The sequence below is a fragment of the Pristiophorus japonicus genome, chromosome 7 (genome assembly GCF_044704955.1).
Source record: "Pristiophorus japonicus isolate sPriJap1 chromosome 7, sPriJap1.hap1, whole genome shotgun sequence".
NCBI classification, from domain to species: Eukaryota; Metazoa; Chordata; class Chondrichthyes; family Pristiophoridae; genus Pristiophorus; species Pristiophorus japonicus.
In genome coordinates, this window is record NC_091983.1 from 87,625,933 (window position 1) to 87,639,671 (window position 13,739).

General features: G+C 44.1%; 1 protein-coding gene across 1 annotated transcript in view; it reads right to left on the bottom strand.

The window, feature by feature from the left end:
• drc1 (dynein regulatory complex subunit 1 homolog (Chlamydomonas)) overlaps nucleotides 1-13,739 on the bottom strand; it is a 165,265-nt gene that overhangs the window by 13,074 nt on the left and 138,452 nt on the right. The window contains exon 15 of the mRNA XM_070885107.1: nucleotides 6,203-6,346. Within this exon, the coding sequence (XP_070741208.1) occupies nucleotides 6,203-6,346 (144 nt within the window). The remainder of the gene's footprint in view (nucleotides 1-6,202; nucleotides 6,347-13,739) is intronic.

A 13,739-nucleotide genomic window follows, 5' to 3' on the forward strand; every position in this document is an offset into this window, starting at 1 on the left:
TAACTGTTAAAAAGGCTTGAAGATGTGTTATGATGCCATATAAAGCAAGTTCTTTCCTAACCTAAGGGGAAAAAAAATCAATAAATTCAGGAAGCACTGTTATAATTTGATTATACTTGTAAACTTTGTCTCCGTATGAAACCATGGACGTTTTATTACAATAAAGGTGCTATAAGTTGTTGTTGCAGTGTTAGCAGTACACCATTGCAAGTGTGAACTCTCATGAATTGTCAATACTGCTCGTTAGGTTTTTGGGTCTTTGCTTGCTTTCATACTCTATTATTTTAGCTCTCCTGTCTTAGATCATACTCGGGTGAGTCTCAGCTTGTCATAGCTCAGAGAGTATTTATTCTTACTTTGAAATTTAAATAAGCGTTTGGTAACGTGCCTAGGAAACGAGCAGCAGTCTGCCTGCCTGCTTTTAGCTGCTGGACTTATCCTAAGCCTCCCGAAGGTCTCATTTCATCTTCAAAAATGTTAAGAGAATCACATCAATTGTTTTTTAAAAGACGGGCAACCAAATAGGTAAAAACCATAATATAGTTATATATTTACAATAGATATCCTGCCATCCGACTCAGGAATAAAATAATAAAAGAATGCAGCTCTAACCCTTTGTGTAAATGGCTTGATGAATCAGTTGTTTGTTTCCTGTCAGTTTTGTATACTTGTAATTTAATCATTGTTTCTTTTCCTTGAATTTCTTACCATTTTGGGAGCCTAATTCATCCAAACTGTTTATCAATTCTATTATGTTTGTACTATACCTATGAATGACTCCACAAGGCAATGTGTTGTACTCAAACTGCAGTGACCTTGGTCCTTTATTCCTAACTCCAGAGTGAGGCACAAGTATAGCGTGCAGCCTTTTATACAGCCCCTGCCACCAGGACAGGAAACCCCGGTCTCCACCAGTTGCACCCTCTAGTGGTGCTAGCATGTATATACAGTGTCGACACAGAGAGTACATCTATAGTCTGCATGCACAACAAATTCAAACTGAATTTTTCTTTCAGAAGTTTCAAACTGACCCCTCCAATTCAAACAGAATCAATATTTTGTGTCATGGGGATTTATTAAGACTTCAGATGTAAGTGTCAGCTGTGGCTCAGTTGGCAGCACCCTCGCCTCTATGAGTCTAAAGGTAGTGGTTTCAAGTTCCATTCCAGAGACTTGAGCACAAAAATTTAGGCTGACATTTCTGGTTCGGTGCTGAGGGAGTTCTGCACTGTCGGAGGTGCCATCTTTTGGATGAGATGTTAAACTGAGGCCCCGTCTGCTCTCTCAGGTGCATGTAAAAGATCCCATGGCACTATCTGATCACCATCAGATTGCTGTTTGTGGGAGATTGCTGTGTGCAAATTGGCTGTTACGTTTCCTACATTACAACAGTGACTACACTTCAAAAAGTACTTCATTGACTGTACAGTGCTTTGGGACATATGGTGGTCGTGCAAGGTGCTATATAAATGCAGGTCTTTCTTTTTTCCTTCCTTTCCTGGATTTTGAATATTCCAACACTCAAATATAAATAGAAACTGTGGCCCCAAGTTTCCACACACGGCGAAAAAGGCGCACCTCAGAGCTGGGCGCCTGTTTTTCGTGGCGAAAGAAAAGTGCGGTATTCTCGAGCTCCTTGGAGCTCAATGTCTGCTTGGCGCGGCGCACAGGGGGCGGAGCCTACCACTCACGCCGATTTTGTAAGTAGGAGGGGGCGGGTACAATTGAAATGAGGCTTCTTGGTGCCGGCAACCCTGCGCGTGCGCGTTGGAGCGTTCGCGCATGCGCAGTCTGAAGTAAACATTGGCACTCGGCCATTTTTAAAAGTACTGCAGAAAAAGTGAAGATTTGTTTCTTGGACCCCTGCAAAGGCTTGTATTTTAATTTTCTTGATATTTCTGTGTGTGAGGGAGTGCTTTTAGCAGCGCTGCTGAACAAATCACCTGCTGAAATCAGTGAGTTCAGCTTTTCACTGCTAAACTTGCAGAACCGGTGCCTGCAAATTAAAGACTGTGTGTTTGGAGAAATAAAAGTGCCAATTCAACTTTGCAATGGATCAACGTCCACCAAGAACAAAGAATTTCTTGCATGAGGAAGCAAACCATTGCATAATATGTGGTGTTGACAATGCAGCACCCATTCTGCAAATTTAAATATAAAGATGTCGATGTGGCTGCCTCTCCCTGTCCAAATGGCCTCAGTCAGTCCCCCTCACAGCTCAAAGGCTGCTGCTGTTCTTTCTTCGGCTCCCGGCCAGCCACTGACGCCGCTGCAATCCCATGGCCGAATGGCCTCAGTCAGTCCCCCTCACAGCTCGAAGGCTGCTGCTGTTCTTTCTTCGGCTCCCGGCCAGCCACTGACGCCGCTGCAATCCCATGGCCGAATGGCCTCACGTCCGCTCCTGATTCTTCGGCTGCCTTCGAGCCACTGTCGCCGCCCCATAAGCGTGGCCGAGCGGCCTAAAGAATTTTAAATCTGCAGCTGCGTGTGTCCTGTGTTCATTCTTCGGCTCCCGGCCAGCCACTGACGCCGCTGAAATCCCATGGCCGAATGGCCTCAAGTCCATCCGGGTGCTGCATCTTCGCGGGGAATGAAGGCCTGCCTCAAGCACCGCAGCTCAGCTCGAAGGCAGCTTGCTGCCTGCCGCTGCCGTCGAGACGAGACACTGACGCCACACCCCTGCCTGTCTCCAACATGAAAGGCCTGCCTGAACCACAGCAGCTGCTGCTGTTTCACACAGGTAGGAAGATGGTTTATTTAATATTTTCTTTGCTTATACATTTTTATTCAAGTTTGATTTATTTGTATAATATTTGTATAAGTATAACTAAGGATTGATTGTACAATTTAATGACTTCCCTTCCCCCCCCACCTCGTTCCCTACGCCTAATTTGTAACCTACGCCTGATTTTCTAAAGTGTAGACAAGGTTTTTTCCAGCGTACAAAAATCTTCACTTACTCCATTCTAAGTTAGTTTGGAGTAAGTTTTCACTGTGGAAACTTTGAAAACAGGCGTAAGTGGCCAGACACGCCCCCTTTTGAAAAAAAAAATTCTGTTCAAAAGTGAAACTGTTCTAACTGACTAGAGCACACTCAATGTGGAGAATACTGATTTCTAAGATACTCCGTTCTACACCAGTTGCTCCTAAAAATCAGGAGCAAATCATGTGGAAATTTGGGGCCTGTAAGTCACATGCAAACTAACCCCCAATCACACAGCATTTGAGTTGATTTCTTTTCAGCATGTAACCAATAAAACTTTCAAAATTGTATCAAACAATCTTGACACAGGAATCTAAACTGCACATGGATTTAAACTGCTTATGTATTGTGACTGGAGTTAAAGAAACAACCACTGAATCAAAATGAGAGAAAAGTGTCTAATTTCTGTTTATACTGCTCTCAAACTATTGCCAAGGCTTTCCCACTTACATAAACAGCAACATGAATGCAAAGCATATTAATTTCTCAAGCTCCCTAGCTTGTTTCCTCCCATCTCCCCAATGTGATATGTACCCAAAATCTAAAATAATTGAGATATATGATGACATATGTATAAGCTGCACTGGTGAAAGAACTGCAGATGTAGAAGTACAGAAAGCCATGTTTTCAGTGGCGAGTTCCCATTATTAAATTATACTATAAAGGGGTGTAGCAATTGTGGGATATGTTTCAAAGTAGATTGTTAAATATCTTTTCAGAAAGAGCAGGTAGCAGAGATGGTATATTAAGCATTTTCAAATAACAAAAATTTCACCGTCAGATTTTCTGTGCAGTACTAACATGAATTAGTGCATTCAATAATGTGACTTAAATTAATCTTTTAATAATGATTGTAGCATTTTGGCATTAAAATAAAATATGCATCAAGATGCATTTAAAAATTAATACTAAGAATTGGGATTGCAGTGATGTAGGGCATTGGTGGTCCAAGGCTTTTCAGTCATACCTGTAAATTCCCAATGTCAAGTGTGCTGTCAGGGGAAAGCACTAAAGCAAAGGGGCGTGCTTTCTCACAGAGAGGTGAACCTGTCTTACTGTGCATCTTTTACTCAGACAGGACTGGCAGCAATTTTTTTTGTGTACCCCTTTGGTTGGAGAGTTGCATGTTGCATAAGGGTGCATTTAAAGGGCCCAAGTTTGCCCCCGGGGTTAGATCGGCGCACCTCCGTATGGTGCGCCGACTTTTTAGAACAGAAACGGCGCCTATTATTTACCTTGGTATTCTCCCCTCCGTCCGGTCAATCCAGGCCCTTGGCATAGCGCAGCAGAACGCGTGGAGGGCGAAGCCAGGTCCCGGCGCTGAAAACAGTGCCGGGACCTCTGCACATGCGCACTAGAGTGTGCGCGCATCTGCAGTAGCTCCTTGCAGCCCGAATCTGTGCAGGCTGCGTGGGAGGGATCCGAAGAATGCCGTCCCCTAGCCCTGGCCGAATGGGCACACTGGGCAGTGAAGATCGGGACTCGGGTTTCCCTCCCGTTCAGCTCCCCCGCCTCTCTCCCTCCCGTTCAGCCTCCCCCCCTCCCTCCCTCCCGTTCAGCCTCCCTCCCTCCATTCCTCCCTCCAGTTCAGCTCCACCCCCCCCTCCGTTCAGCCTCCCTCCCTCACTCCCATTCAGCCTCGGCCTCCCTCCCTCCCGTTCAGCTTCCCCCACCCCCCCACCCCGTTCAGCCTCCCTCCCATTCAGCCTCCCACCCCCCCGTTCTCTCCTCCCTCCCTCTCGTTCAGCCTTCCCCCCAATCCCGTTCTCTCCTCCCTCCCTCCCGTTCAGCCTTCCCCCCCCTCCCGTTCTCTCCTCCCTCCCTCCCTCCCCTCACCCCCTCGCTGCCCCCTCCTCTCTCCCCCCCCACCCTCCTCCTCTCCTCTCTCCCCCCCACCCTCCTCCTCTCCTCTCCCCCCCACCCTCCTCCTCCTCTCCCCTCTCCCCTCCCCCTCCTCTCCCCACCCCCTCCTCCTCTCCTCTCCCTCAACCCCCTCTCCTCTCCCCCCACCCCTCGCTGTCAGAAGCACACTGACAGACAGAGAGAGAGACACTGACAGAGATAGAGAGACACTGACAGAGAGAGAGAGAGAGAGACACTGGGGGGGCATCCCAGCATGCTGTTGGAGGGCTCCCGGTGCTGCAGTAGGTGAGTAGAAATTTAATTTTTTATTTATTGATTGATTTTTTATTATTGTTTTTATTTTTTATTTTTAAATTTTTTTTGATTTATTGATTGATTTATTGATTTATTTATCATTTATTATTGATGATGGCTCTTTATTTGTAAAAGTGAAGTGTTTAATGTTTATAAACTTCCCTCCCCGCAGCCCCCATTCCCCATCTCTCGCTCCTTACGCCTGATTTATAAGTGTAGGCAAGGTTTTTCTGAGCGTACAAAAATCTACACTTACTCCATTCTAAGTTAGTTTGGAGTAAGTTTTCGCTGCCTAAACTTGCAAATCAGGCATAAGTAGCTGGTCACGCCCCCTTTTGAAAAAAAAATCTGTTCTAAAATGAAACTATTCTAACTGACTAGAACTGGAGCAAACTAAATGCCGAGAATTGCAATTTCGAAGATGCTCCATTCTAAACTAGTTGCTCCAAAAAAAGAGGAGCAACTCAAGCCAAAACTTGAGCCCATTGATGGGGCAACCAATTGACAATATTTATTCTATGCATTGTGGTTATGTTACTGGACTAGTGATCCAGAGAGTGGAGTTCAAATCTCATCATGGCAGCTGGCGAATTTAAATTCAATTAAATAAATCTGGAATAAAAAGTTTGTAATGAAACCATGACCGTGAAACTGTGAGATTGTTGTAAAAACCCATCCTGTTCACTAATCTGCCATCCTTACCTGTTTCAGCCTATATGTGACTCTAGACCCACAGCTCTTAACTTCCCTCTGAATAACCTAGCAAGCCACTTAGTTGTATACCACTACCTTCTCAAGGGCAATTAGGGATGGGTAATAATTGCCGGCCTTGCCAGCGATGCCCACATCCAATGAATTTTTAAAATTTAGCATAAAAAACACAAAATTCATTTTTACCAAAGTGTGAGGAAAAGAGATGCATATTTTGAAAATTGAGAGACTCAGTGGCATAAAAAGTAAAAATTGTATGCTGCTGCTCAGTTTCAGGAACCAAATTTTATATTATAATACTGTACTTTAAATTTGACATTTCACTACCATTTAGTGTGCGATTATACTTACAAGTACTTTCCCAGTGCATCTTCTAGATAATTCCAGATCTTCATTTTGTTTTCAGGGATGACCTTTGCCATGGCATCCCAGTAAGCACTATCCTCAGAGCTATCTCTCTCCTTCACAGTGGTCACTTTGGGCTGCATTTTTCCCCTGAAGAAAATAAACTTAATAAAACCTTGTTGGAAAATTAAGCCATATTCATATGTGTTCACATCTTTCACCATTGGTCATGGTCAAACTGCAAGAATTTCTGCAGTTCGCAGAGTTATTTTAAAATCTTTTTTTCCTGCTTATATACCAAGTCTGAAATTTCCCCTAAATAACATTGCACATTAGTTAAAAAAAATAGATATTTAAGAACGACTATAAATGAAGGAAATGGTAATTGTGTTAATTTCCAATGATGTTGGTTGATGACTCCAAATTCAGGGAAGAAATAAGCTTTGGTTATTTTCTACTTGCTGTTTTGAAAGCTGGTGGTCAGGAATATAGGATGCATGTGTGAGATCAGCATTTGGAAGAAAGTAAGGGCTAGACTTTCCACTTCACATCGCCCATCTAAGGCCCATCTATGGCCCAAAACGGACCTCTATCGCCCATTTTGAGCAAAAAGTGGAAACTAGGCACAAAATATTGCCGGAAAAATAGGCCACCAAGTTTCCACTTTGATCGCTGAGATGATCGCCCACACAAGGCCCATCCCAAGTTTCAGCATTTAGCATGCATTTCGCTGGGCCGATGCAAGGCTCAAAAGAGTGCTCAAAAATAGTTGCTTTTTCAGGGCCTTAGACAGGGAAATGGGCTCTACGAACGCCATTTTTAGCCTCTGAGGAAGGGTGGAGAATTGTTCTGAGTTATTTAGAGAGTAAAATTGAAGCCAATTGTACTCAGAAATTTGGGACAGGGAATATAAATAGGTATTATCACCTTATTTATGCTAAATAGATCTCATATATTGGAATTATTTAGTAAATAGCTTTTACATAGTTAAGTTATTTAATGATATTCCGTGGGGAAACAGAATAAACAAACAAATCTGCATGAAGAACCTTATGTTGTAAAACTTATGTAAATAAGAGAGAAGGAACAAAAGTTGTAGAAATTTTTTTTTTTATTAACAAAATTTTTTTTAAGAACAAATGAACAACACCCTCTCTCCAACCCCACGCAACAACCCACCCTTCCCTCAAAATCCCCAAAATGTTAGAAGAAGAAGAAATTGAACATTTTAAAGAACAAGTGGCCATTTAAGTAATGATAACAAGTGACCATTTCAGTGATGATAACAAGTGACCATTTCAGTCATTCTAATAAGTGACCATTTCAGTAACGATAATAAGTGACCATTTCAGTCATGCTAGCAAGTGACCATTTCAGTCATGCCAACAAGTGACCATTTCAGTAACGATAATAAGTGACCATTTCAGTCATGCTAGCAAGTGACCATTTCAGTCATGCTAACAAGTGACCATTTCAGTCATTATAATGAGTGACCATTTCAGTAACGATAATAAGTGACCATTTCAGTCATGCTAACAAGTGACCATTTCAGTAACAATAACAAGTGAACATTTCACAAAGAATGGAAAGTGAACAGTTAAGTAATGATAACAAGTGAACAAGTGAACATTTAACCATTAAATACAATTGGTCAATTTAGTAACAATAATAACAAAAGTATAATAAATTGATAACAGCAAGTGAACATTTTAAAACGAGTGAACTATAGAGAAGCACTCCCCCCTCCCTACCTGCGGCCACATTTCCCTCCAGGTCCAGTCCCACCCCGTGTTTGCACCCCACCCGCCCGTTTTGGTCTAGGCAGACCGACACCAAGACGTCGTGCAGAGTGGGATCTCAAGACTGCCTGTCGTGGTGGAGGTGCCGGAGAGGAAGCGTAAGCCTGAGGCTCTACTTCCGAGTCCGGAAGAACTGTGCCCTCCGTACTCGCTTGCGTGCTCGGGGTGTCGCTGCGAGCAGACACGACACCTTGGGGTGCAGCACCGTGTCCAGCCAGCAACGCATGCCGTAGGACATTGGTTGCGGCTGTCTGCTGCCGAATAGCCTCCAAGGTCTCCCTTGCAGTCTGTGACTGCTCAGAAGACTAGTTGGAGAAGTTATGGCAGAACTCGCTCCAGAATGTTGGAAACTGGCTCCAGTTCGCAGAGAATCCCTCAAACCCCTGGATAAGGTCGCGACCCCGCACAGGGAAATCAAGCTCTCTGTCTGGCCCTCCAAGGCAGGCGATTGCTCGCCACGCTGACCGGACCTCCGTGGGGTTGGCGTTTGCAATATGACGCGCCTTGGCGTCGCCACCTGCACACCGCTTGGTCCCGGTGCTTCTTCCATCTCAACCGAGATGGCCGCAGGTAGCTCCCCACTCACAAAAAAAATCTCTTCCTCCTCCTACTCCTGCTGAAGCACAGCAGCAGGAGTCTGCAGTGGCTCCTCTTCTTCTTCAGCCTCCTGGGATGTTGGAGACGGTTCAGTGGTAGTAGACTCCACTGACTCGACGACCACTTGACCTTTAACTTGATAAACAACGTTTAACAATTCAAATCATTGCATTACAATTTTTCTCGAACTCAAAACATTGCAATGCTTTCCTTACCCCATATGCACAGGTGATTACAAGGTTTAACATGACCGAACTTGACCTCATTCGAACATCTATAGTACATCACCATTATATATCAGATTATATTATAATTGCATAACATTACATTGTAATTGCATAAAATTGCATAACAACAAATTACATTTTAATTGCATAACATTACATGCGTAATTACAATATTTTCAGTATTTACTAATGATTCACACATTGCACAATGCACATTTCTCATTACTCACATGTCTCAAGGGTGGGTTCGGCCACACCACGGGATGTGACCAAACGGCTTTCTGGCCCCACCAAGGCCACTGCGAGCTCCTCGTAAGCACTTAAACTGTGCACCATGGCAGAGCCCCCGCCCGTCCTGCGTTGCTCACGATTATTGATTGAGATCTTCTTCTGTAAATGATACGATAACATTGCACAGCATAAGCAAATGGATCAGGCAATTTAAGACATTGAAGACATTTAAGACTGACAGATTTAAATGTTCTATTACAAATTAGAATTACGTTGCATATTTCACACTACAACATTTAACTTTATGCTGGGTTGCATAAATTTATTCATAATTTAGTTATGTTTAAATGTAACCAAATAACATTGCAGATTCTAGTTACTATTTAGATCATTAAATCATACATAAATATAAATTTCAACTTACTCTCGCAGCTGCCAGTAGGCTGTTCCACCGTTTGCGGCACTGGTCCGGTGTGCGTGTTTCATTAGAGGCCGACGTGACCACATCGGCAATGTCAGACCAAATCCTCCGATATGCACGGGGTGGAGGTTCCCCATGCCCACCCCATGTCAGATCCTCCCACCTGGTGCTGACAGCATTCACGAGGGCCTCATTGGCCTCCTCGCTGAAGGGCTTGGCCCTACGCCTCTCAAATGATCCCTCCATGTAGATTAATATCAGATTATTCAGACCACAAAAGACTTTCTCCTCTCTCTCTCTCTCTCTCTCCCTGACCCTCACAGAGCTTCTGAGCATGTGATGACCCCTGACCTCCCAAAATACGGGAAAGAGCATCAACCTGAAAAAAAAATCAACCTGCACATGCGCAGTAATGCGTTGCTAGGGAAGCTTTTTTTTTCATTCACTTCCATTTTCTTTGGGCGATTGTGAGATCACCGCAAAATCACATCGCCCATTTGACATCGCTGGGCTAAGGCCGAGTGGAAAATCGCGGGGAAAAAAATGGCCTTGTGCCGGCGATCAGCACGGGCGATAGGTCCCGCATCGCTGGAACAAGGCCCATTTTTTTCGCCCTTAGCCAGAAAGTGGAAAATCTAGCCCTAAATGTATATAAAGACAAGGTAAGGAAAAGCTGCAAGAAGAGAGGCAAGCTAACAAAAGACATCACAACAAAGGCTCAAACAGAAACTGTGGCTAGATCATAAAAACATAGAATGAGTTCTTACAGAAAAGATAAATAAAAATGGTTGTAAAAGAGCTAAATAAAATCTGAGGAACAATCATGATTTTAAAACCAATTGGTAGGAGGCTTCTTAGAGCTAAATAAGGATTATTTTTCCCTTACTGGACTCAATTCATGATCTTTCCAGTTTTTCTTAAACTCACATTTTCAGTATTCTCCCCCACGTTACTATTGTGTCAGTGATTTTTTTTTCTTTTAATCTTTCAAATTGTTTTGTTTGCATCTGACTTGGTGAGAACATTCACTCAGAGGGACTGCTATTTTTCCTGCATGGCAAAAAAGTGCTCATGTTGCATAGTGAAATGGTAATAACCTTTGGCTACTCAAACTTAATATGTGCCCAAACTTAGCAGCAAATAACTGAACAAATCGCATAATCAAACATAAAGATACAGCATCTTGTTTCGTGTTGTTTCTTCACAGAATAAACTGTAACAGTGACAGAATCCCACTTCCCAAACACGTGACCTCTACCACTTAGAAGGACAAGGGCAGCAGGCACATGGGAACACAATCATTTCCAAGTCTTACACCATCCTGACTTGGAAATATATCATCATTCCTTCATCATCGCTGGGTCAAAGTCCTGGAACTCCCTAACAGCATTGTGGTTGTACTTTCACCTCTTCAACGGCTCACCACCACCTTCTCAAGGGCAATTAGGGATGGGCAATAAATGCTGGCCTTGCCAGCGATGTCCACATCCCATGAACGAATTTTTTAAAAAGTAAAATTTTTTTAAATGCTCCCCTTAATGGCTTATTTAGAAAAGAATCTAAGGCCAGAATCTTACCAGCCCTGCGAGTGCGAATTTGGAGGTGGGCCCGCTGTCAAAATGGCCGTGATTGACAGCGGGTCAGAAGTCCGCTCTGAAACCGCCTCCTTGGGAATTTTCAAAGTGCCGGCTCTGGCTGCAGTTTGCAGACCCGGCACTAAGCGGTGATCAGCCAAATGAGGTAGTTAAGAAGCTGCTTAAAGCTATTTTAAGCAGCATTTCACCAGGTCTAAAAGATTTTTCCAAGTTTTTTACGAGGTTCATGTTCCTCGGGATCATTTTAGCTAAGTGTGTCGGGTTCTCAATGATTCTGGATTGGTTTGACAAACTGACAGCTGCAGAAGTGGTATAAAAGCTACCATTTCACAGCTGTTCAATTTCCAATCAAAGAAGCTGAAGCTTCAGGATTTGGAATACGCTTTTCAGATTTATGGAGGTTTGAAATGTTTGCAGTGAATTCTATCCTGTGTCACCTCCTTGGAGCAACCTATCTCACCATTGACAGATTGCTTCTGTCATCTCAACTTCAGCTATTATCCATTCCAGCAGCATAGTTGCCCTTGAAAAAATCTCACCGTGGTCCTCAGAATCTCACCACAATCAGACTCAACACCAATATCACCAGGCACACCAGCAACAACAGCAACCTTCTCTTGATGCTGCACAGGACACAGGGCATCAGCACATTGCTGCCCGGGATGCCAATGATGGCCTCACCATGTCCAGATTTACTTCACTTGACACTGTACACCCTGGCTGCCACATGATGCGCCAGGTTGGCACCACCCTACACCAGCACCATAAAGCATCCCTACAATGCCCCAGCCATTCCTTTCACACTCATCACCATTGCAGCGGGTACCGTTATGTTTCACCATTCACTGAAGCTCACTAAGCCACTTCCAAAGGTGCGCACATATCTGTCCAAGAAGGCAAAGTGTTGAAAATAAAGATTTCAATGTTTGACAAAACATTAGCATCAGCAGTGGCGATAACACCCAACTACCTACCATTATGTGTTGTTAGTTGGTATGATTGGACAAGGATGATGGTGAGTGTAAGGGGTGGCGAGTGTGAGGGGTGGCTAGTGAGATGGGGATGTGATACTGTCGATCGAGACAGAGGAATGGGTGGAGGTGCAAGATAGGTTGGTGTAAGGATGTGCAGGGGTAGGGTAAGGAACGCAGAGTAATGGGGATGTGATGAGTGGCACAGCAGGATGAGGCTGAGTATGGCTTTGCAGCAACGTTTCGTGATCACTGACAGCACAATTGTCAAAATGTATGTGGGCATGGTCCCTTTAAGGAAACCAGCTGATGACATAGAAACATAGACATAGAAACATAGAAAATAGGTGCAGGAGTAGGCCATTCGGCCCTTCTAGCCTGCACCGCCATTCAATGAGTTCATGGCCGAACATTCAACTTCAGTACCCCATTCCTGCTTTCTCGCCATACCCCTTGATCCCCCTAGCAGTAAGGACCTCATCTAACTCCTTTTTGAATATATTTAGTGAATTGGCCTCAACAACTTTCTGTGGTAGAGAATTCCACAGGTTCACCACTCTCTGGGTGAAGAAGTTCCTCCGCATCTCGGTCCTAAATGGCTTACCCCTTATCCTTAGACTGTGACCTCTGGTTCTGGACTTCCCCAACATTGGGAACATTCTTCCTGCATCTAACCTGTCTAACCCCGTCAGAATTTTAAATGTTTCTATGAGGTCCCCTCTCATTCTTCTGAACTCCAGTGAATACAAGCCCAGTTGATCCAGTCTTTCTTGATAGGTCAGTCCCGCCATCCCGGGAATCAGTCTGGTGAACCTTCGCTGCACTCCCTCAATAGCAAGAATGTCCTTCCTCAGGTTAGGAGACCAAAACTGTACACAATACTCCAGGTGTGGCCTCACCAAGGCCCTGTACAACTGTAGCAACACCTCCCTGCCCCTGTACTCAAATCCCCTTGCTATGAAGGCCAACATGCCATTTGCTTTCTTAACCGCCTGCTGCACCTGCATGCCAACCTTCAATGACTGATGTACCATGACACCCAGGTCTCTTTGCACCTCCCCTTTTCCTAATCTGTCACCATTCAGATAATAGTCTGTCTCTCTGTTTTTACCACCAAAGTGGATAACCTCACATTTATCCACATTATACTTCATCTGCCATGCATTTGCCCACTCACCTAACCTATCCAAGTCGCTCTGCAGCCTCACAGCATCCTCCTCGCAGCTCACACTGCCACCCAACTTAGTGTCATCCGCAAATTTGGAGATACTACATTTAATCCCCTCATCTAAATCATTAATGTACAGTGTAAACAGCTGGGGCCCCAGCACAGAACCTTGCGGTACCCCACTAGTCACTGCCTGCCATTCTGAAAAGTACCCATTTACTCCTACTCTTTGCTTCCTGTCTGACAACCAGTTCTCAATCCATGTCAGTACACTACCCCCAATCCCATGTGCTCTAACTTTGCACATCAATCTCTTGTGTGGGACCTTGTCGAACGCCTTCTGAAAGTCCAAATATACCACATCAACTGGTTCTCCCTTATCCACTCTACTGGAAACATCCTCAAAAAATTCCAGAAGATTTGTCAAGCATGATTTCCCTTTCACAAATCCATGCTGACTTGGACCTATCATGTCACCTCTTTCCAAATGCACTGCTATGACATCCTTAATAATTGATTCCATCATTTTACCCA